Consider the following 24,249-nt stretch of genomic DNA (forward strand, 5'->3'; position numbering starts at 1 on the left):
CGTGCACTATAAATGCCTGGCCTTTTTAAAAACTCAGTTTGTCCAAGTTCATGCTGAGATTCAACATGCTGGTGCGAAGTTGCAGCATCGTTTTGATTCTGCTTGCAAACATTGCCGCCGCAGAAGGTATGTTTTCTTTGTTAAATGTGTTGCGCTAAATTAGTACTGTGCTTAGCATAATGCATAATGTGAGACAATGTTTATCCGACAGTTGCGCAGCATGTTTTTGTGGCTTCCCGCAGTGTTTGTAGAGAAAGACGACGCTAATGCAGTGCTTCGAAGATGGCGGCGAGCTAACAGTGGCTTCCTGGAGGAGATGAAACAAGGGAACCTGGAGAGGGAGTGCATAGAAGAGATCTGCGACTACGAAGAGGCGCGAGAAGTTTTTGAAGATGATGATAAGACAGTGAGTTTCAAAAATTTAAACACCTTTTACTGAATTCAAGCAGATCTTTATATTGATGGCGTTGGATTTGAGGCAATGGAATTTTCATATATTGAACAAAGAATTGAATAAATATTGTATGGACTCAAATATGTTTTTGCTTTACAGAGACAATTTTGGCTGACTTATAATCGTGAGTAAGATGGCCTTTTAGTAGATTTTTAGACTTCCACCGTCATGTCTTCAATTTGGTCAATTCATGGAATTATTTGAAAGTTTGAAAGTACTCCTAGCTTGTCTTGCACTGATTCTCCCATATTTACAAAGGTCGAGACCCCTGCTTGAACAACCCATGTCATAATAATGGGTCATGTATCTTCATGGGAACTGCCTATGAGTGTCAATGTCCAGAGGGGTTTGGTGGACAGTACTGTGAGACAAGTAAGAAAACTAGCTTTGGAAAATTTTGCAAACCTTTTGGTGAATTCTGAAGTGAGTTCGTACAGTGGATTATATTTAAATGTTCTTACTGGCTACTCTCCTCAGGGGTGGAAGAATTACTGAAATGCCTCTTTCATAACGGACAATGCGAACATTTCTGCGATGGCTCAGGAAAAAGTCGGAAATGTTTCTGCGCTAACGGATACAAGCTGGGAGCAGACAAACAACAGTGTGTCAAAGAGGGTACCAATCACACTAAATTGCAAGCACTACTGACAATTACTTCTTATCAAGCTAATAATATTTACTTGACAACAGTGAGGGGTAAAATTCTTAGACGTTGTTGTTGTTGTTGTTGTTGTACAACTAAGTTTGTTGGAATCTGGTCTGACATGAGTCTTCTGTTGCAGTGGCATATCCCTGTGGCTTCCTGCCTCCACCTGAACTAGGAGTGGAACAGAGTGTATCGGGGCAGACCAGGCTTGTGGGCGCTAACCATTGCCCAAAGGGAGAGTGTCCTTGGCAGGTAAAATAGTTGCATACGTGGTTCAGACAGTATGCTCTGATTATGAATTAAGTCTAACTATTTTCTCAACATATCAATAACTCATCAAAACGGACAAGAATATGTCACAGGAATCTTGGTGGCAGTAAGGATTTATCCTCCACTGAACAACAATGTGTGAGGTTGACCTGATTAGACACTTTGTTGTTTAAGTTAAATGCATAGGTGGGTCCACAGGCAACACTGGAGGTGCAATAGACAAATGACAAGCATGTTTAACCAACTATGCTTCCATTTCGTATTGATGAGCATCCTTGTCTGTTGATCAGGTTCTGGTTCAGCTACATGGACAAAGTCACTGTGGAGGAGCTCTAATCCATCCAGAATGGGTGGTCACTGCTGCACACTGTGTCAGTGGCCATAACGCAGAAAACCTCACTGTTACTGCAGGTAATCAACTATCACTTTAGGAATGTTTAAGACTGATTTGTTTGTTTGATGGTTTGACGACTGTCCTCCTTTGTGCCACTAGGGGAACACAACTTGGCGGTGAATGAAGGCACAGAACAAACCGTGATGGTTTCAATGGCTGTCATCCACAAAGACTACAACCAAACGACTGGTGAAAGTGACATCGCCTTGTTACGACTGGGCCAATCGCTTATGTTGAACCGTCACATCATTCCTGTCTGCTTGCCGACCAAAGATTTGGCTGAGCGTGAGCTCTTGTTGGTCCGCTACCACACTGTGTCTGGCTGGGGGAGGAGAACCACTGGGGGCAACATGGAGCAGGGTGCCGTAGACAATGTTCCTGTGTCTCCCATTCTACGCAAATTTTCTGTTCCCATCATCCAGAATGCCCTGTGCTCCCAGAGAGCCCAGCTGAACATCACCAGCAACATGCTGTGTGCAGGATACATAGAGGGCAACCATCAGAGTTGCCGTGGAGATGATGGGAGTCCACTCGTCACGCTTTATGGCTCCACCCACTTTCTGACAGGTGTGGTGGCTTGGGGGCAGGGCTGTAACAGCCCAGGGTATTATGGAATTTACACCAACATGGCCAGTTTTGTGGGCTGGGCAAAGGACACAATAAGAGCAACTGTTGAGAAGCCATAAGCCACAAACAACAATGACCTTTTACAACTTCCCACCCAACTCTAATAAGGTTTTATTGTTTTGGGGCTCTAGTTTTATTGATGTATTTCTAAACATTTTTTTTAAAGATGTTCTGGATGTTTAAAAATACATGTACCAAATAATATAAATGTAATGAAACTCTTTACTTCTCAACATTTGTTGGTGCTAATAAATGCAATTTATGCAATTACCCGTTGTATTATTTTTACTTTAAGAACCACAACATATGGCTGTCCTTTGAGTTGAAATATCTGTATGTTGAAGTCCTACAGGACATTCTGAAAATCTTTCAGCATTTATTCTAATCTGGTGACAAACTGGAGAACTTGTACTTTCTATCCTCTACCTGTTTTTTTGGCTTGGTTACATTTAAATATGACAGCTGCGCTTTGTGGAGAGACCAGATAACATTTGTTGAAATTTCTTTTTTCCAACAGTAAGTTATGTTCTCCTTGTTGTACACTGGTAGAGTTGCAACAATTACTGCTGTCTAATGTTTACAAATTTACTCTAAAACTGATTTGCGTTCAAGTTTAGGGCGCTACAGAATAAATCTTTATTAATTTAGACATCTACAACCAGGATGTGATAGGGATTCAGCGCCAGTTACAGAAACTATTCCCGCACCACCGTGTCATTTCCTTTTTTTTCCTGTTTAAAATGAAGCAATGCTAAAAAGGGGGGAAACACAGGATGAATTCCTTTCCTCTCTTGTACCAGGGTGTGCACGGAACGTTCATGTGTGTCTGGCACCCTCTTACCATTGCTATCTGTATCTTTATGCAACACCTCGCCTCTGCACAAACTCACTTATGCCATGTCAAAAGCAATTCCCGGAAAACAAGCCAAAAAAAAAAAAACCTTGTATGTTAGTTGTTGATGATTGGAAGTTTGCAGCTGTTTATTATGGTTAATTATGTAGACTTAATTTTTTTTTGCTTTATAAAAATTACATTAGCATCAGAATTTGGCAATTTGTAGTTCCTCTTCACAACCTTTTTTTTTTATTAAGCTCCAGCATCTTGGCTGAAAGTCTGGAGATAAGCCCTGCCCAGTGCAATCACTGCAGCGTCAACATGTTGACACCACTTCCTGCCAGACCTCTCTATGCGCGCGCACACACCCACACACAAATCACTCCATGCGGGTCGTTGCCCTCTCTCCCTCCTCCTCCATTTCTCTGTCCTTCCTCCACTCTCAGAACCCGTTACTTCCACTCAGCGCACTGAGGTTTGTTACTGCAGAGCTCATCGCGCATCCCCGGAGACCATGGTTTGGCTTCACAGAATGACGCTCTGCCTCCTGCTCATCGACCTGGTTGACGCTCACGGAGGTAAGTTTGGTCAAAAAAATAAATAAAAACCAAAAAACCCGTAGGCATAACCAGAACAGGGAGTTGAAGGAAGCCAGAAGAGTTAGTGCCATGCTGACAGTGTTTTGGGTGGTGGGCGGAGGGGGAGGTTTGTTGGTGACGGGTGACCTATTTGACCTGGTCCAATTTTAGTGTCTCTCACGTGTTGATTTTTGGTGATTGACTGCTGCCTCCTTCACACACACACACACAGATTGGAACACCTCAAGACTTCTTACTGGACTAGCAACCCTCTTTCGAACCACGATCGTTCATGTGTTTCTCTTCTGAAACCTTTTTATTTTTCCAAGACGGTCAGCAAATTTTCTCTGATTGCATTGCAGCATTTTCACGTTTATTTAATCAACACTCTGCAACATTTTGCTCCTATTCAACAGTCTTCTTGGGCGAAAAGACAGCCACTCAAGTTCTGACCCGGTCGAAACGGGCGAACACCTTTTGGGAAGAAGTCAAACAAGGCGACATGGAGCGGGAGTGCATGGAGGAGCGCTGCAGTTTTGAAGAGGCACGCGAGATCTTCGAAGACGAAGCTAAAACTGTACGAACCTTCAGCAATCAACCTGCATAAATATAATACATCAATGCCAGGGCTAAAAAAAAAATAACTGGATACCACTGGAAAATATAGCATTGTAGCTTGGGCTAAAAATGCTCAACTAAAAGGTAGAAGGCATGTTGCTTAACCTCGCTCCCCACGAAGGGAAAAAAAAAGTTAAGTTGTCTTTTTGTCTCTCTTTTTTGTAGACTGAATTCTGGAAGAAATATTTTGGTAGGTATTTGTTCTATCATGCTGCAATTGCTGAACTCTCCAGGATGCATCGGTGCAGGGAGTATCTCATTACGACTTCCTTGTGTGTTTTATTCCAAAGATGGCGACGCATGCGAATCATCCCCGTGTGCACATAAGGGAAAGTGCAAAGACGGAATTGGCAGCTACGAGTGTTATTGCCAGCCCGGGTTCCAGGGCTTCAACTGTGAAATCGGTACCAATTTGTACATTATTACTGAAAATATTTCACAGAGTTTGGAAAAAAACTACCAATCACAGTGGTCTTGGGTTTGAACAAAAACCTAAAGAAGCGTAAGCCAGCCCTTTCTTTCTCCGCCCTTCAGTCATTCCAGAGCTGTGCGAGAGCACGAATGGTGGCTGTGAACACTTCTGCAAGGTGGTCAACGAAAACGTTCAATGCTCCTGTGCTGATGGCTATTTCCTGGATTCGGATTACAAAGCTTGTATATCCAATGGTGAGAATGACCCAAAAAGCTACAATGATCCACACTAAAAAAAATAAATAAAAAAATCTCAGGACAATAAACGGCATAAAACCCACTAAAAGCCAAAGACTTCAGGTAACCAAATGTTTTGGTTACTTTCGTTCTATTCTGTCCACTTCCTCTTTCAGAGACCTTCAAATGTGGCCGTCTCGTCACCACAAACGCCAGGAAGATGTTCACATATGAGCGGCAGAACGTCACTGACAGAAACACTACAGAGGTCAATCAGACAGATGGGGTGGAACTCAGCAACGTTACCACCACACTGAGTGACTTGCTAGGGAACAGCAGCAGCACCGAGATTCCTCTTGAACACCAAGTTGTCGAAGAACCAATCTTCGCTGAAATGGCTGGTACGGTCCGCATTGTCAATGGAGAGCATTGTCCACCGGGAGAATGTCCATGGCAGGTAAGATATACTCTACAAACGTATCTTTTTCTGCTGAATTTTTTTTTTTTTTTTTTTTTTTAAATCACACTACTGGCTCTCAACATATCTGTCTCATTGCCATAGCAACAGCAATCTTGGAATACAAGACAGTCCTAGTTAAACAACTCTCATACAACCTTTACAGGTACTATTGGAGGACTGGAACAACAGCAAATACAAGTAGTTTTCCTTTTTGCCATAAAAATAAGAGAACATTCTCATATAGTTAGTTTAATATGACACCATCTTTACGTGACTGCTTCCTTGATTGGAGACATCCAGTCCACAGTCACAAATTTTGCTTCGTATTGTGCGGCACAGGCTCTGCTGCTGAACGAGGAGAACCGTGGATTCTGCGGCGGAACCATCCTCAATGAATACTTCATCCTGACCGCAGCCCACTGCATGAACCATTCACGATACATCTACATTAAGCTAGGTAATGCAACAGCAACCCAACAGATGCTTTGTAAACATGTGCAACAATTCATTATTGCTAAACAGTGTTTACATTCCATATGTGTCCAGGGGAGTTTGATGTGCTGCGGGATGACGAGAATGAAGCTATCTACGAAGTAGAGATGATTATTGCTCACCACAAATACGAGTCGGAAACCTACCACAACGATATTGCGCTCATTAAACTGGCCAAGCCCATAAAGTTCAGCAGGTTCATTCTGCCAGCTTGCCTGCCAGAGCAAGAATTTGCTGAAAAGGTGAACACTGAAACCAGTCATCACTACTGAACCAAACTGTATTCTATTGTAACTCTCACACAACCACTGGCAACCATTGTTTTTGGGTAAACCTTTTCTTTTAAATCCCCAAGAATTTATTGCACAGCCAGAGTCAGTAACACAAAGAAACACAATTTTTGTCAGGCCAAAACATGCGGTAACTTGATGGGCCAACAAATGTCAACTATTGCGACATAACTTCAAAAAGATTTGAAAATTGTTTAAGGACACTTGATGAGCTCGATCTGTATTCCGCCTCCTGCAGGTCCTGATGCGGCAGCCTGACGGTATGGTCAGTGGTTTTGGCCGCCTTGGCGAGGGCCGACAGCCATCCACCACCCTGCAGCGACTCACAGTCCCCTACGTGAGTCGGGCCGTCTGCATTGAATCCACCCGGTTGGGCATCAAACAGCAAATGTTCTGTGCAGGCTACGACGACATTGCCAAGGACGCTTGCCAAGGCGACAGCGGTGGTCCGCACGTCACGCGCTACCGCGATACCTACTTTGTCACCGGGATCGTGAGCTGGGGGGAGGGCTGTGCGCGCAAGGGCAAATACGGAGTCTACACCCAAGTGTCTAAGTACATCCGCTGGATTCGTATTGGCATGGCAAGACTCATGCCCAAAGCAGGGAACCAAAGAAGGAACAAACGACATTAACACACCATTGAAAGGCTCTACCTGTGAAAATTGCGACTGCACGGTGGAGATCGGCTGCATTTTGTGCCTCTTGAAATAAAAAAATAAAAAAATAAAAAAATAAATAAACAGAATTCTTACAAAACATGTAGCCACAAAAAACCTTTGATTATGTACCAATATTTACCTAATGTTAAAAAAGGCAATAAAGAATTACTCGCCTGCATTTACTCAGCATTTTTGAGAACCTGAGAAAAAGTTTGGGTCACATTCAATATTTTACCAATGCTATAAAAGCAGCACTGCTGCAAAATGTACAGTAGCAATAAAATTTCTGTCATCAGGCCTTTGAAAAAGTCTCTGTTTAATTGAAAGGCATTCCTCAGAGTTCTATTCTCTTCCTTTTGTTCGTTTTTTCGCAAACATAATGGTAAATTATGAGAGCCAAAATGATCAACATTACAGGCCATTTTGTGTCCAACATTCTACCACAACACAATACAAATATTACATATCACTACAAAAATGACACGAATGAATTACGAAACATCTCAATTCAACTTTGCCTCTATGATGCTGTCAAACATGACCAAACAACTGAGGAAAAATTAACTGTTTTAAAAATGACTAGTGCTTTCTGGAATGTTTTGACTGGCTGGTGCAGATTGTTTTATTTATCCCTGTGACGAAATTCCTCTGTGTTTATCTCAAATAAACCTTCTGCAAGACTGATGTTCCAGAGGTCGGAGCAGTTGCTTGTTCTGTGTGGGTTGAGGAGGGGTCAGAGTCCAGAACAGGAACTCGGTGTTTACCCAGAACAGTTTGTCCCCTCTTTTAACTCTTATACAGCAAATTGATATAATATATATATATATATTTATATGTAAAAAATATCTGTGAAAGAACCCAGTTTTCTTTTCTACCCTAAAATGTGTGGAACCAAAACACAATTGTACTTTAAAGCTAAATGACTTTTCAAATTTGGTTAAATATGTTGGAGTTTGTTTGGCAAAGATCTTTTCAATCAAAAGTTCCAATTGATTTTAATAATCAGTCTACTGAAAAAAAGATTTCAGTATTTGATGGAGTTTCCTGTCAGTACTTGGCTGAGTCATTGCCGTACATTTGAATGTGTGTTTAGGTGTGTGCGCCTGTTTTTGTGTGTTTGTGCATGTGTGTGTGTGTGTGTGTGTGTGTGCGTGTGTGTGTGTGTGTGTGTGTGTGTGTGTGTGTGTGTGTGTGTGTTTGGCGGCGGCGGCGGCTGTAGCAGCAGACAAGTCAGTGTCATGGCGGTCAGCATCATGTCAGTTTGTAATCCGGCGCCTGTTCTGGGTCTGTGCCTCTTCGGCTGTTTCTTTCAGCTTTTCACACAGGCAGAAGGTAAAACCTCCAGCTGTTGGCTCAAATCTACATTTTAGATTTCAAACTCACGCTTGTTTTGACAGATAAAGAAGGAGCTGGGCAGGCAATGGCCATGAGCATTGAGAACTCTCTCACCTACTTTTGTAAATACTTGGTTGCATTTACTTTATTGAGCTGTACTAACGAAGGTTCATACTTGTCATGATTGGGGTATTGTGTAATTTTAGCTTTCACAAATAGGATTAAATTGTTGTTGTTTGGTTTGAGTAATGAAAGGAGTACCGACGTGAGCACAGAATACAAAGAAATGCTGCCATAATATTTTGGGGTCGATTGGGATATTAATACGATGCTATGCTATACAATGATGTTCAGCGTTACATCAGTGTTATAACTGGAAATGCAAGAACTGCATGTTCAATAATTCATCACATGCCCCCCACTGGCAAAAAATATGGACTGTCAAAAAGAGAAGTATCATTTTGTTACTATTAGCGATTCTAAAAAAATGTTGGAGGGAAAACAAAATACAACTGGATAGAATTTGCAGTGTTACTTCGAGTGGTGACAACATTTTAAATCTATTTTAGCGTCAAACTTAAGCTTTCACAAAATGTTTGACTTAATTGAATTTGTGTTTAAATTGGCTGCCTGAGAGTCTACAGTGGTACGTGGTTCTTGCAGTGTTCCGTCCTGCGGCATCTAGCGCCGTGTTCCTGCGCTCTAAACGGGCCAACATGTTCCTGGAGGAGATGCTGCAGGGCAACCTGGAGCGTGAGTGCATGGAGGAGATCTGCAGTTACGAGGAGGCGCGCGAGTACTTCGAAGACAAAGCCAAGACGGTCAGACTCTCGCTGATCGTTGACAATTATTTTTTGTTTTCCATTTTGAAGCAGGAAATAGTTTGTTCTGTTTTTTTCTTTGCAGGACACCTTCTGGTCCACTTACCACGGTAAGTCCAATTACAGGAGCAAATCAGTACATCTATTAAAGAAAACTATATAACTATAAAACTGGGCAGACGAGAACCAGTGTGAGCCCAACCCCTGCCTCCATGGAGCCAACTGCACCGACCTACTTGGTGGCTTCAACTGCTCCTGTGTGGATCCGTACCATGGGAAGGTGTGCGAGCTGGGGGGAGGACACCTGGAGGCGCCCACCAGTACCTCGCAAACAATCTTGCCAGGTGGGCCAAAAACAAAACTAAACTAAACCGCAACAGACATGCCCCTCTGCAAACTTCACGTTGTTGTGTTTTGTTTGACAGAATGTCCAACCGATGGGCCAGCAGCGTGCCACCAGCTGTGCACCGTGTCCGAAAACACCTACACCTGCTCCTGCATGCCGGGATTCAAACTACAGAGCGACGAGCGGAGCTGCCTGCCTGAAGGTCTCGCATTCAAAAACACACACAAACACATCAGCCTACTTTCATGTAGTTAAACAATCTCTCTCTCTTTGTCTGCAGTGGAGTTTCCCTGTGGACGACTTCCTGTGACGGCGCCACTGTGTCCACACGGAAAATGTCCCTGGCAGGTCAGACGCAAGATCTCAGCCAATCGCAATTAATTCCATGCTGCTTCTATTCGCAGCTAAAACGCACTTCTGGCTTCGTCCTTTTGCATCTCCAGGTGACAGTGGTGAACAACAGCGGGGGAGACCTATGCGGAGGAGTCCTAGTGGGTCCTTCCACTGTCCTGACGGCTGCCAGCTGCTTGTACTCGGAGCGCAACGTCCGTGACATCCTGGTTATTCCCGGTATTCATCAGCCCACGACAAAGCATTTTTTTTTTCTTACCAGCTCAGTGGTCTTGTGGTAGAGTGTCCTGAGACTGGGAGGTTGCGGGTTTGATCCCCGGCCTTGTAATATCAAAAACCATAAGAATGGTACCAGTTGCCTCCTTGCTTGGCACTCTGGACTCACCGCTCGGGGGATGTGTCAAATGCGGAGGACAAAGTTTGCATCCTTTGGGATGCGACAGTCAGTGGGACTTAAAATTTGATTGATTTCTGTTTGGGGATTTCTCCGATAAAGCTGCTCCGCTTCCTCCCCCAGATGATGGGAAACGGATCCTGACGGTACGGGCCATGCACCTCCACCCACGCTTCCAGGCCGGTCGCCACGACTACGACCTGGCCCTCCTCGAGCTGACCAGGAACCTAAAGTTCGGCCCCACAATCATCCACCTCTGCCTACCCGCCAAGGACTTCTGTGAGAACGTGCTGATGAATTCCAGGAGGACAGGTATCACAGCGAAGCCAGGGGACGACCGCATGCAGGAGGTAGCCTACGTCACGCTGGACGAGTGCCGCGCTAAGCTGAAGCTGTCGCATCCTGTCAGCAACAAGATGTTCTGCATGAAGGGGAACCCGAGGGCCCACCAGGAGAACCTTGACACACAACGTTCAGCAGAGGGGAATCCGGCAGGTGGATCCGGAGGGAACAGCACAGGGAAGAGCTCAGAGGTTCTGGCCCGGGGTGTCTTGGAGAGCAGCGTGCCCCTGCTAGCGGGGACGCCGGTGGCTACGGTAGACCGAGGTACCATATTCCTGACAGGGTTGCTCACGTCGTCGCCTGCTGGCTGCGACAGCGGTGGTCTGGTGTTCACCAAACTCTCCCGCCACCTGAGCTGGATCCGACCTCAACTGGAGGCGGCCAAGAACATGGAGGTCATCTCACAGGTCAACGTGTAACCCGAGACTCTGGCATAACCTGGCTGGCACACATCACTCGACGACAAACTCTTATTGTACATTTATGCATCGCACTTACCTTTAGTTGCTCTGAGAAAAATCTAATTTTTACTTTCAAGTGCATTTCTAAAAATAAAAATACAAATCTCAACTATTAATGTAGAATACGTAACACTGTCTGTTTGTGTGAAACGACAGTGTGTGTGTGTGTGTGTGTGTGTATAAAGACTCCAATACCCACAATATAGGGGCTTAGGTCTCACAGAATGTTTTACTTAAGTTTGTTTTTATGAAAGTGACTCAATCGCTGACACGCTCTACAAACCAAAACCTGTTTTATTGAACATTTTTCCTTTTTTTACAATGCAAAAATTTGTATTCAAAAAGAATGAAACAACGAATGGGACAGAAAACAAGCTTCCTGTGGTGCGTCAAAGTTGGGGGGGGGGGGGTGCGGTGGTTGTGGGTAGTGCAGTCTAAGAGACAGAGGAGAGTGGAGGGAATGGGTTCTGTTTACTGACCACAAGTTTCTGGTGCTGGTGGGAGATGTAACCCTTGATGTGACCCTGAGGGACAAAGAAAACACACAGCTTAGTCTAGCTTGATACACACATCTGTGTGTGTGTGTGTGTGTGTGTGTGTGTGTGTGTGTGTGTGTGTGTGTGTGTGTGTGTCCTCACCATATAAATGAGATTGGCCAGGATGCACTGCACCTCGTCGATGTCCACGTCTTCCACCTGCATCATACTCAGTGCCACCAGGAAGGCGTCCAGAGGCAACTGGTGGGTTTTCAGCAGCAGGTACCTACAGACAAGGGCCAGAAGACAGCCACAGAGTTGAGAAGAACGCAAAAAAATAAAATAAATAAATAAATAAACTTTGCAAACACACAGACAAAATGTAAATGTCTTAATAAAGTGTGAAGAGTGCTGACCACTGGAGAGTATGGTCAAAGATTTAAGATTAAGCAGAGGGTGCAGCTGAGCAGCTCGACTCACACTTTCTTGAAGAGGTTCCTGTAGGTGATGATCTTGAGTTTCTCCAGGATGAGGAAGATGCCGCAACGGATGAAGAAGGTCTCGTGTTTGGTCAGAGCTTCGTTGAGCAGCAGCAGATTCCCCTCACTGGAAACCAAAAACAAACATCTGTGAACGCCGCAGTTGACGTGATGTCACTTCCTGTCTCCAGACCTGGCTGCTTACCTCACGGCTTTGGTCACATCGGCGAACTGCATGAGGTCGTACTTCCTCAGCAGCTGATGAGTCGGCATGTGACCCTGAGGAAGCACCAGCAACGTCACTTCCAGAACTGTTTTATGTCATAATATTGATGGATTTATTCTTTATGATTTTTGTAATATTTTTACCAGCAGCATCTTGACGGGCAGCAGGTAGATAAGAATCATCCTCTTGTTCTTCTGGCTGGATCGATGGCAGTGGTCGAAAGAGTAGGAGAGGAACTCCTCAGCTGCAAGGACACCAGTCCATTTAAAATTAAAATTATTATTTGAACTATTTTTTTTTACTATTATCACTATTTCTTGTTTACCTAGTTTGAAGTCGCTGTCGAACATTGCTTTGCGGCCCACGTAGTATTTGTAGGTGACTTTTTGCGCCGGACTGTAGTCGTTCTTCAGGTTGGAGCTGTCGATGGCTCGGATCAGAGGTTTGCACAGGTGCAGCTTATTGATCTGATTTATCACAGAATTGTAAAATAAAATAAAATAAAATAAAAACCAAGGTTAGAGAAAAATATCTGCATGTGTTGAGCAGGACTAATTTACGCTCAAAATGTCAAAAAGAATGGCGTCAATGTATCACACTGGCTGCAGACCTTGAAGTAGATCTTGAAGAGCTGGTTGCTCAGAAACATCATTCCCCACTTCTTCGAGTCTTCGATACCTGCACGGCTGTGTAGGTAAAAAAACAACAACAACAACAAAAAAAAAACGTAAAAATCATTTCAGGCAATTTTTTATAAAGCTAAATAAAGAGATGTCGAAAAGTATTGTTTGAAATGTGTGTGTGTGTGTGTGTGTGTACTGACTTGTCACTGGCACACACTCTGAAGCAGCTCATCAGCTGCTCGGCCGCCTTCTCCAGCATCTCGCCGGGCTGACCTTTGCCCTTCTTCTGCAGCTGCTGCTCCGCCTGAAAACACACAGCGGAGAGTCTAGTCACCGACTCCCTCCCCTCTTGTTACGACCGCTGTCCTGGTGAAGCCCAAGTCGAGTGGACTCTCACGTTGTTGGCAAAGATGCGGAGGTCCAGCGTGACGGCGAACATCACCGGCAGAGCCCTGCAAACACACACACGAAACACAATGACTGTTCTCTGAATACATGCAACTAGTTAACATCCATCGCACACTAAAGGTGTGTGACGTGCGTGCGTACGTGTGTGTGTGTGTGTGTACTCACCAGTTCTCCTCTTTATGTGCTTGGAAAGCTCTCAGGAAGGATGTAAAGACGTCAAGGAGTAACACTGATAATTACATCTGCTTTTAAGTGTGTGTGTGTGTGTGTGTGTGTGTGTGTGTGTGTGTGTGTGTGTGTGTGTGTGTGTGTGTCTGTTTGTGTATGTACGTGTGCTTTCATCACAAAGGATATTGGACAACAAGTGTCTGAAACTTGTAGGCTTCAACAAAGTCGTGATTGGCCACAGCATAGGTACATCTGTCAAAATACACACACAAAGAGATGGAGTTGCGTTGCTACGGTAACCAGCATTGGCGCCGCAGTAACATGGTGGATTACCAGCTGTCCTACCTGAGGTGAGCGGCCACCATCTCATCATACGGTGGCTCCAGGAGCTGCTGACATTTTTCTTCTGGGCTGGCCAGCTGTAACACACACACACACACACACACAAACACACACACACAGGTGAGGCTGTATCCTGGCGATGCACATCGACCTGAGAGGGGGCGGGGGGCCTCACCTGGAGCCGAGGGTTAGCGACATGCGGGTGTTTGAAGGAGAGAAGCTCGGCACAGAACTGACCCTCATGGTTCTCGATGGCCTCGTTAACCTGGCCGGAGGAAAACACCAACGAAGAAGATGATGAAGTAAAAACAGCATCGTCCAAACCGGCAGGCAGTGGGAAAGTTGAGAGTTAGTTACCTGCTGCAGGTACTGGTTGATGGTGATGTGGGCCATCACGTCCTGCTGACTTCAGCAGGTGCTTTGACCTGGAAACAGGGAGATGATCATGTCTTCACACAATGGTTCATCAGCAGCAAAAACACTAAAATGAGAGTCCCACAATTCAAATTTATGCACAAGTTTTTATTATTATTGTCATCATCATCATCATTATCATTATCATTATTATTATTATTATCATAAGCATGATTTCTGATGACATAATAGTGGGCAATTTGCCAGGCTGTTCCTACATATATTTTTAGTGGTAGAATGTTTTTTGGGAGGGCGAATGAACGTGAACTGTGCAAACTACATTGAGCTGGTAACCAGTATTACAAACGTACAACCATTATAAAACTGACGAAGTACTGATCCCTCCATTATTAAAATGAGAAACAAAAGGACTTTTCGTCTTATTCAAAATGTTACTATACTGCGTATGTATTTAACGGGTTTTGCGAAAACGTGCCAACAAGCGCAAGATGTCCCCGATTTACGGACATTAAAAAAAAACGACCTGGAAAGTTTGTATGTGTCCTTTACAAATATGCAACATATTTCATAATAATAATACTAGTTAACCTACAAACTACAATACCTTCAAATGAGACTTTGATCCAAATTACAGCCGTGAAGCGCTCCCTCATTCAAAATAAAAACACGGACACTATTCGGTAATGCACAAGTTCCGCGGTGAAACGGGTAACTTCCGGTAGTGTTTCAGAAAAGATTTCCCCGCGCGCACACGCACACACACACGGAAATTTCTTCTTCTTCTTCTTCTTCTTCTTCTTCTTCTTCTTTTTCTTCTTCTTCTTGAGGTTTTATGGCGGTGGGCAAACAACAAATATTACCTCCTCCCTCCCTTTTCTTCCTGTACTCCTTGCCTCTCCAACTTCCTTCTGGATTCTGTAATACCACCTCCCCTTCTTTTTATTTTCTCCCATTGTTTCTGCCATCTCTCCTTTAGTTTCCCTTTTCTTACTTGGATGACACAGAATTTCCTGTTGCTTAATTCCGACAAAACTGAGGTCATTATATTTGGATCGCGAGAGAGTAGGGACAGAGTTTTTGATGGACAAAGTGGTCTATTTGGTACTACACCCAGTTCTACCGTGCGGAACCTAGGAGTCACATTTGATCAGGACCTGACCTTTAATTCTCATATACAGAATGTAGGGAGGTCAGCTTTCTTCCACTTAAGAAACATTGCCAAAATTCGAAGTTTTTTGTCCTTCAAAGATGCGGAAAAAATAATCCATGCTTTTGTTACGTCTAGGCTAGATTACTGTAACTCGGTACTAGCAGGATGCCCAAATTCATCCCTTAGGACATTACAGTTAATCCAAAACTCCGCGGCACGATTGTTAACCGGAACTAGAAGGAGGCAGCATATTACTCCAATTTTAGCTTCCTTGCATTGGCTGCCTGTCAAATTTAGAATTGAATTTAAGATTCTAGTTTTAACTTACAAAGCTCTTCATTCTCAGGCTCCTTCTTATATTAGGGAACTCATTGAACTTTATCATCCTCCAAGAGCCCTTCGCTCTGAGGATTCAGGTCTTTTAGTTATCCCAAAAATTTCTAGAGTTAGATCAGGAGGTAGGTGTTTCAGTTTCCTGGCACCTCTATTTTGGAACCATCTTCCAGCCTCGGTGAGGGGGGCAGACACAGTTAGTTTATTTAGGAGTAGACTTAAGACTTTCCTTTTTCTTAAAGCTTATAGTTAGACTCCATCCACTGTCAGTTAAGCTGCTGTAGGCTTACGCCGTGGAGGGAGATCTTTCGCTCCCGTTACAGGGATCGTTGCTCTGTGCAGGCGGAACCTTTATCACTCTCCTCACCCAATCAATCTTTTACTCTATCCAATCTTTTACTCTATCCACTCTGTCCAAGCTCTCATTATGCTTTGTACAGTATGCTCGATATGCATGATACTGCCGCAGTCTCTGTGTCCCCGGCAGGTGATGACCACTGCGCCAGGAGCTGGATTGTGCTGTCCTGGGGGTCTTGCTGTCATCGCTTCATCCCACCGCCACGCTTAAGACCTGGACTAGTCCTATCGGCAGATTGTCCATCGAGCTAGGCTCTTGCCTTCCAAAGCATGGACACTTACACTCCACATGGACAGCAGCCTTGAATTAGTTCCTATTCTTTGTGTTTATATCCGTTTTGCCTGGTTGGTGTATCTGTTTTTCACTCTGTCCTGTCTGCCACCCTGGCTCACTCTGCTCCTTTCTCTCTTTCTCTGTCTCTCCTCTATCTTTCTACTTCACCCCAACTACTCATAGGCAGATGATCGCCCTCTGGAGTCTGGTTCTGCCCTAGGTTTCTTCCCACAGGGGAGTTTTTCCCAGCCACTGTCGCATCTTGCTTGCTCCGGGGGCCCGGTTGGTTCTCTCTGATTGTATAAAGCGCTTTGAGACGCCTTTGGCTGTGATTTAGCGCTGTACAAATAAAAGTTTATTATTATTATTATTATTATTCTTATGTTCTTGACTTCTTTCCGACAAATACTAACATTTATTTCCATATTTCCCTTCTTTGTCGCTCCCTTTGCAATCTTATCCGCCATTTCATTTCCTGACACCCCAATATGTGCTGGCACCCATATAAAAATAACCGTGACACCCATCCTCAGAATCCTGTACAGTGCCTGCTGCATTTCTATTAAAACATCTGGTCTACTCAGAATGATTGTTCTTTAGACTTACAAGTGCTGAACTTGAATCAGAACATATAGGTGCTCTCCCTGCTCTTGTGTCTTCCACCCACTGTAGTGCTAACACTAGCGCCATCATTTCCCCTGTGTACACTGAAACCTTTCCCTCAATCCTTTTCCCCACCCTGACATCAAACTCTGGTACAAAAAAACCTACCCCTGTTTTGCTGTCTAAACTCTTTGATGCACCTGTGTATATCTGTATGTAACTGTAATACCTGTCAATATATGCTTGTACTGTCTGTGCTGTAAGAATAAAATTCTTGTCTTTCCTTTTATCTAATATTGATAGATCCACAGTAAACTGAAGGAAATAACCATGGCTGTAGTTGTGGCATGGGTACTGTTGGGCTGATCTGTAGCTGATCTATCTGCTGTTGTTTAGCTTTTTCTGTCACTGTCCATCCAAAGCTTTGTTCTCCTCCTCTCCTTCTCCCTGCATGGTTTTAAAGTAACTTGTGCTGGATGATCCTGACTATTGATGTTGTATGACCCTGTAAATTAACCCAATAATTTATTGTTAGTTGTTCCCTTCTTATTCCTTTCATCAAACCTCTCCAAATCCTGATTATATAATTGTAACTTTTTTGTACAATAAACCCCCTCAAGGAAATTTGTTATTTTCTATCACTTTTAGCTAGGCTGGCACTGGCGTGTTAAAACAACCAAAGACATGACACATTGAAATTATGATTGGAGCATTGCATTTAAATGTGTGTGTGTGTGTGTGTGTGTGTGTGTGTGTGTGTGTGTGTGTGTGTGTTTGTTTTTTTGTTTTTTACATCATCTTTATTGAATTGACTTGAACAGTTGACAGAGGGTGATATGTAAACATATATGTACAGCGCATCCACCACTGTGTAGACACTTCTGAAATTATATCATTTACCAACAAGACAGTAAAAGCTGTTTGCTGTTCAGGAAAACTAAATGTAGTATTTGCTTTGAGCCTCCATTTACAATAAAAACTTTTGTTTACACACAGTAGGGACAAAAAAACAAAACATTGACGCTGCAAAAAAAGTTGTTCCGCAGATGCACATATATTACATTTTTACCACTTCATTTAACAGAATATTTCAAATGACATGACAACCTCATACTTTCCTTGTTCCAAACAATTGAGGTTGGATGATAAACACTAACTCAAAACGTTACTATTATGCACAAACTACTGGTGCATGCAAGTAGTCATTACTGAATGCTAACAGTCATTGGCGATTAGCATTAAAAATGGACCCATGGTCAGATATGATAATCTTTTAAAAAATATTTATATGGTGTTTCCAGGTGTTCCCCGAATGCTCCCAATCTTCTAATCGCATCTCCCCCCTCAAAAAGAGTGGGTGGGACCAGGTGGCCAGGTGGCACTGCCCACTCGACTGTGGCCTGGTGGTGGCATGAAGCCCTCGCTGCTGAGTGGCTCGTGGAGCGAAGTGCATGGCGAATGCGAGGGGCTCAGCTCACTGCAGCCAACCGTCCACAGGCACGGATGCTGGCTGGACACAAACGGCCATGTTTATAGACATTGTCAGGAGATTCAATTGGGCTTGTGGGCAGAGATTTACCTGTAGTTGTGAGGGGGAGGAGGAGCAGGAGGAGGAGGTGAGCAAGGGGTGTTGCTAACCAGTGCAAGGTGGGTGGGCGAGGCCAATGAAGAAGAAGAGGAGGCGGGGCGAGGGGAGGGGCTACCCCAACTATCTGATAACACCTGGACACCTTCAGACAAACAAACTGAAAAAACAAATCTTATGACATACATCACATAAATAATAGTTTTCATATTCTTAGATAATTATTTTTTTATTTAAATAAAAAACTTATTTGAGTGTTTACCTGTGGAGTGTTTGCGGTGCGGCAGGTAGCTAGGCGGGTAAGGCGTGTGCCGCCCTGCATAGCTGTGGTGTTTGTAGGTGTGGTGATGATGCGGTGTCAGCGGGAGGCCGCCGCCATACGTAAAAGCTGCTCCGGTGGAGCACAGCGGCCAGCCTGGCACAAACACACAGACACGCTTCAATTAAAGGGTCATACGGACATCAGCTATACCTCCTGGACAGTAGGTGTCGCAATATTGCATGATTACTTTAATGACTGGAAAATTCATAATAAGACAAACATCATGTCAGATATTTATTTGGTGTTGGTGGTCTCATTATTTGGTATATAAAGGTTTTTTTTACTTTTAATATTATAATCAGACCCATCACGCTGCACATCATTTGATTAGTTTAAATAATTAATTGAAAAATTGACTCACAAGGTTGAATCCCTGGACGAGCCTCCAGAGAGTCTGGCAAGCCCCGTCCACCTGGGTTTCTGTGGAGGTTAAATCAAACTCACCAATTGAAATTAATTTAATTTCTTAAACAAATGACCGTCTCATGTTACCGCTAAGCTAAAATAATAATAATAAAAAAAGGTAAAACAATTTGATCGCTTTGGCTAGATTTTATTTCAAATAATATCATATAAGACTAATATTTAAAATAAATAAATAAATAAATATGGATGATAGGTGGCAACCAACTTTTAATAAATAATAATATTGACAATTAATAATAATTATTATTATTACTAATTATTACTAACTATGATTATATTTATTAATTCTTATTTTTTACATCTTCAATGCTCACACCTCTCTTTGGCGTCCAGGAAAGCTTTAGCGAAAGGGTTGTATTTGATCTTCAGAGCTGTTATCTGCCCAGAGAGAAAAAAACAAACAAAAAACAAACCACTAAAGAGCAAATATAAAAAAAAGTGCTTTTGGTTAAAACAGGAAACCAAGGACGTCCCCTCGACTGTCCGCAGCAAAATAGACTTATGTAACAGTCGGCCCACTGCTCCTCTGCATGATTACCCTGCTGCTGCTGCTGTATTTCTAACAAATATGACAATTCATCAACTTTACTTTTATATTAAAAGAAAAGAAATCCTGTGTGTGTGTTTCTGCATGTGTGCGTTTGTGAGCACCTCTTCATTCTGGTAGGCCGTGACCGCGATGAACTGCGTCTCCTTGAAGGAGACGTTGGAAACCAGGCGATGCTGCGAGCCCACGCACACGATGTGGAGCTGCGGCTCGTACTTGTGCAGGGAGTTGAGCATGATCTGAGGGCAGACGAGACGAGTTACACACCCAGACATACACCCGGACACACACCTGGACACACACCTGGACACATCTGGCCACACCTGGACAGACCTAGACAGACCAAGACAAACCTGGACACACCTGGACACACACCTGGACACACACCTGGACACATCTGGCCACACCTGGACAGACCTAGACAAACCTGGACACACACCTGGACACACACCTGGACATGTGCTCTCACGTGTCGGCACCTCATCACCCCACTGGCATCCTTCCATACCTGACCTCTGACCTCATACCAGACCTCTTTCAGCTTCTGCACGGTCTATCGGCAGCATCTCCAGAGGTAAAGTGAATTCTACACACAGGTGTAGTCAGTTGTTTGTTTGTTTGTTTGTTTTTCTCTCCACTCTCTCGGCCTGTCGGTGTAAAGGAGAGTCGCTGGAGTGCTGCCATCTTTGTCTTTTTGGCCCAAACACTCTCCAAACCATTCAGCCTCCACCGTCCCAGCCTCCCTTCCCGTTCTCCCCCTCCTCCTCCTCCTGCTAACGAGGCCCAATTAGCCAATCGGAGCTCTCCAGGCGGACACACAAAAACAAACTGTTTTCTATTCAGATTGAGAGAGCTGGCTTCACATCTGACCCGCCGACTTTGTGTGTGTACGTGTGTGCAAGAGTGGGTCTACCCTGGCAGTGCCCACATTAGCTGTGGCGGGTGAGTGTGTGAGTGTGTGTGTGTGTGTGTCCGCACGTTTTGAATATAGTTTACCTCTCCGCCTCTCTCGTCCATCTGAAGCATGATGTGTAAATGAATTTCCCAGTAAAAAAAAACAAAAAAACAACATAATTACCATAATGTACAAATAAGCCACCCAATTATTTCATTATGGGCCGAGCTCTCTGTTCCAACTCTGCATTACTGCCCGCAGTGTGTGTGTGTGTGTGTGTGTATGAGGACGTGGATAATGGGGTAAATACAAACAAAATTATTGGTAATTTGTAGTGCTGGACGCGTGCTTGTGTGTGTGAAGGCCTCTCTGAGTGGCCGGCGGCTCTCGACAGGAAGTGCATTAAACTGCCGGTGGCCAATTAAGAGCTGTTTATCCCGTTCCCCTGGTTACGAGGGGGCGAGCAGGTGAAGTGAGCGAGGAGAGGGACTGAAGTGGCTAATTAGAGGCGGTAGTCTCTCGCCCACTCCAGCGATGCTGCGCAGGTGGAGAGAGAGGGAGGGAGGGAGGGAGGCGGACAAAATGAGGAAGAGGCACTCTTGACATGGGGAGCATAATGAACGGAAGGAGAAGGGAAGGAGGGACAAGGAGGTGCATTAGGAAAAGAAGAGAGAAGAAGAGGGAGAGAGGAATGGAGCAGGGAAAGAAGGAATACATAAGGGAGGGACGGATACATGAAAAAAGCAACCTGCAAGTGGATGAAAGAGGGAGGATTGAAAGGATGAAAGAAGGTGTACAAAATAATAGGAAAGAAAAAGGTTAAAAGAGGAGGACAAGAAGGAAGGAAGAAATGAAAGAAGGAAGAAAAGAAAGAGACTCAGGAATTCAGGATGGAGGAAAAGAACTGGAAGACATTCACATGAAAGCATCAATTCCAGCCAATCACAAGCATCCACAAACTGAACTGTTTTTTTGTGTGAGCCACTACTGCAGCCAGCCACCAGGGGGCCCGCAGGCTCTCACCTGCCCCCCTCCGTTGACCTTGTTGGTCAGCTTGACCTTGTTGAAGCTGACGGCCGCCTTCATCCAGTGGGCGCCAAAGTTAGGTGAGTCCGGGTGGATGTAGATGCCGCCGTGGCCCCGCCCCTCGCCCCGCCCCTCCGCCCGGCCGGCCGCCACCCACTCGCCATTGACAAACTTCCAGCGGCAGCTGTCGGCCGGCACAAAGTCCAGCAGGAGGGAGTACATGGAGCTGGGGTCCAGGCCTGACACGCTGACCTTCAGGACGGGGAACATCCGGCTGCAGGAAGGTAAAAACAAACAAATAAATAAATAAAAGTTTCTTTGTTAATTAAGGCTTATTAAAATGGATTTTTGGATTTGCATTGTGGAATCTTTTACATCAGTTTCCAATCATTGCATCAGCAAAATGCTTCAGGTGCCATTAAAAAAAATCTTGACATTTAAATTAAAGATTGAAGTTACATATTTGTGACCCCGAAAACATGAGATTTCTCAGTTGCAACTTTACAAAAATCACATCTCTTCATTTAATGTCTTCGATCAAAACCAATAGCTTCTGACCTTCCGAACGAGAAACGGATAAAACTGTCGGGTAAGGAACACGTGTCGGGAGCATCCGCGGGCTTCCGGCCCCTCCCTGGTACCCCCAAAAATATACACCAGTCTTTTAAAGTTTGCAGCCACGTCTGCACAAACAGGCGGCTCTCCAGCTGTAATAGCATCTGAAGTGGCGTTCTGCAGGTGTGAATGGAGTGTTTTCCTGCCGCTGGGCGCGACCGCTCGACCCGCCTCGGCTGGGCAAAACAAACACACACACACACAAGCACGCACACGCACACACAGACACACACACATACACACAGCCGACGTCGATGGCGGCTATCGAGACTAATGAATAACCTGCTGAACGCGGATCTGGAGTCACTCAATCACCTTTGTTTTTTTTGTTTTTGTTTTTTTGAAACATAATAACTTTATTTTTTATATATTTTGGGAACTTTGAAGAAAATGTGGTAGCTGGGAAATAGTGGATGAGCTTCCATAATTTTTTTATATACATTTCATATAGATTTTATATATATATATGTATATATATATATATACATATGAATAGATTTTTTCAAAGTTACTGTGAGTCAGAGAGGAGAAGGTCAGATGTGTTTTGTAACATTGCCCAGTTCTGATCAAACTGACCTCACTGACACAGACGTAACTTCCTGTTTCCCTGTGCCAGTCAGACTCTGGCTGTAGCTCCGCCTCTTTCCGCTCAAAAGGATTATGATTGGTCCAGTCGTCATTTGATGGGCAAAAGTTCCTCAGGTCTGAGTTTTTTCAGGATGAGGCCTTTGGGATCGCAGTGATGCAGCTGCCTTGTGAGTCTAAAACTAGAATTACAATTTCATTTTTATGTTGTTGTTTTTTTTTTTAAATCAGTTTAAACCCTGTTTAAGAGGCTATACCACGCATGGGCAAACTATGACCCGGAGGCCGTATGCGGCCCGATAAGCTTTTTAATCTGGCCCGCTGAATTTGAAGAAATTATATTAATAGTAAGTAAGTCATAAAATAGCTGTATTTCCTGTATTCTTTCAGTGTTTTAGCAGTCATTTTCATAAAGAGCTAAATACTGTGTGGCTTCAAAAACAGATATTTTGTTTTAACGCTTTTGTTCATTTTCAATTGACATTAAAGCATGTTTTCTACCACAACATATTTTTTTCTCCGATGAGGTCACCAAAACTCCATCCATCTGCTCCTGCTCCGGCTCCCTCTATCAAATTTTAGGACCCACTGTGGCGCCACAGGTTAAAAAGTTTGCCCACCAGCAGGGCCAAACTCTCAGGGGCCCCCGCGAGGGCCCCTGGTGGAGGCAGCACCTCGTTGCTCACCGTCCGTTCTTGGTGACGATCATCTCGTTGGTGATGTGCTGGAACTTCCTCCACAGCTCCACATCCTCCAGCGCCACCCGCAGTTCCCGCTCGGTGGGGTCGCCCTTCTCGCGGCCAGCCTGCAGCTCGCCCTCCACGGCGCTCAGCAGCCGTGACATGCAGCGCTCAGCCGAGGACGCCGAGCCACACTCGCCACCGTCCTCTTGCAGCCCCTCGACCTTCATCTGAACCCGCTGTGGCCTTCCTGTGACGCCTTTCAGTGGAGCAAAAAGAGCCTCAAGACATTAAGGTTCAATTGAAATTTTAGAATCTTAATGAGTTTAACTTATTTTTGATTCAAAATAAAAATTCAATGGAACTTTTTTCAACCAATGTTAAGGTTAAGTTATGATCTCAGATCTACAGTGGAAATTGAGGGACAGCTGACAATAAATGTTAAAAGATAAATTTGACATAATCTTTATTTACTTATTTGTTTAAAAAAAACAAAAACAAAAAAAAGGTCCGAACAACTCAGATTTTTCTGCCTTTTTGATTTATTTCCTCCTGGATTGATTTTCTTTTCCCTATTGTGCAAATTGTACATTACATTTTCCACACATCTTTACAGCATATTTTGGACCTGAAATTTAGGTTATTTATTATTTAGGTGATGTCAGGCTGAAAACATTTTGATGTTTTATTTTTGTACAGTAAAGCCGACTTCTCTCTATGTCTGTCCAGAT

General features: G+C 44.0%; 3 protein-coding genes across 3 annotated transcripts; 1 reads left to right on the forward strand and 2 right to left on the reverse strand.

Annotated features, from left to right (window-relative positions):
* Position 1: 1 nt before the first annotated feature.
* LOC142879322 (uncharacterized) lies at positions 2–10,981 on the forward strand. Its single transcript, XM_076012521.1, has 25 exons — positions 2–126; positions 243–406; positions 554–578; positions 713–826; positions 932–1,069; positions 1,237–1,352; positions 1,661–1,781; positions 1,864–2,448; positions 3,556–3,804; positions 4,221–4,381; positions 4,588–4,612; positions 4,713–4,826; positions 4,957–5,088; positions 5,247–5,527; positions 5,870–5,987; positions 6,077–6,264; positions 6,551–6,945; positions 7,926–8,305; positions 8,972–9,129; positions 9,215–9,239; positions 9,309–9,473; positions 9,555–9,677; positions 9,756–9,823; positions 9,919–10,045; positions 10,344–10,981. Exons 1-25 carry the CDS (start codon positions 51–53, stop codon positions 10,979–10,981), a joined length of 4,686 nt encoding a protein of 1,561 aa, XP_075868636.1. The 5' UTR covers positions 2–50.
* A 318-nt stretch (positions 10,982–11,299) lies between these two features.
* pcid2 (PCI domain containing 2) lies at positions 11,300–14,840 on the reverse strand. The gene is made up of 15 exons (XM_076015266.1): positions 14,725–14,840; positions 14,103–14,170; positions 13,921–14,010; positions 13,749–13,822; positions 13,588–13,655; positions 13,401–13,440; positions 13,225–13,279; positions 13,028–13,131; positions 12,815–12,890; positions 12,530–12,671; positions 12,348–12,448; positions 12,184–12,257; positions 11,980–12,105; positions 11,662–11,785; positions 11,300–11,547 (listed from the first exon to the last, which is right to left on the reverse strand). Exons 2-15 carry the CDS (start codon positions 14,136–14,138, stop codon positions 11,458–11,460), a joined length of 1,200 nt encoding a protein of 399 aa, XP_075871381.1. The 5' UTR covers positions 14,139–14,170; positions 14,725–14,840; the 3' UTR covers positions 11,300–11,457.
* A 3,152-nt stretch (positions 14,841–17,992) lies between these two features.
* On the reverse strand, positions 17,993–24,008 carry tbx19 (T-box transcription factor 19). The gene is made up of 8 exons (XM_076012389.1): positions 23,525–24,008; positions 21,636–21,912; positions 19,822–19,956; positions 19,487–19,548; positions 19,106–19,164; positions 18,685–18,837; positions 18,417–18,582; positions 17,993–18,347 (listed from the first exon to the last, which is right to left on the reverse strand). Exons 1-8 carry the CDS (start codon positions 23,746–23,748, stop codon positions 18,182–18,184), a joined length of 1,242 nt encoding a protein of 413 aa, XP_075868504.1. The 5' UTR covers positions 23,749–24,008; the 3' UTR covers positions 17,993–18,181.
* Positions 24,009–24,249: the final 241 nt, after the last annotated feature.

This window comes from Nelusetta ayraudi, unplaced genomic scaffold, assembly GCF_046127955.1.
Source record: "Nelusetta ayraudi isolate G7.1 ecotype Tasmania unplaced genomic scaffold, CSIRO-AGI_Nayr_v1 ptg000006l, whole genome shotgun sequence".
Taxonomy (NCBI): Eukaryota; Metazoa; Chordata; class Actinopteri; order Tetraodontiformes; family Monacanthidae; genus Nelusetta; species Nelusetta ayraudi.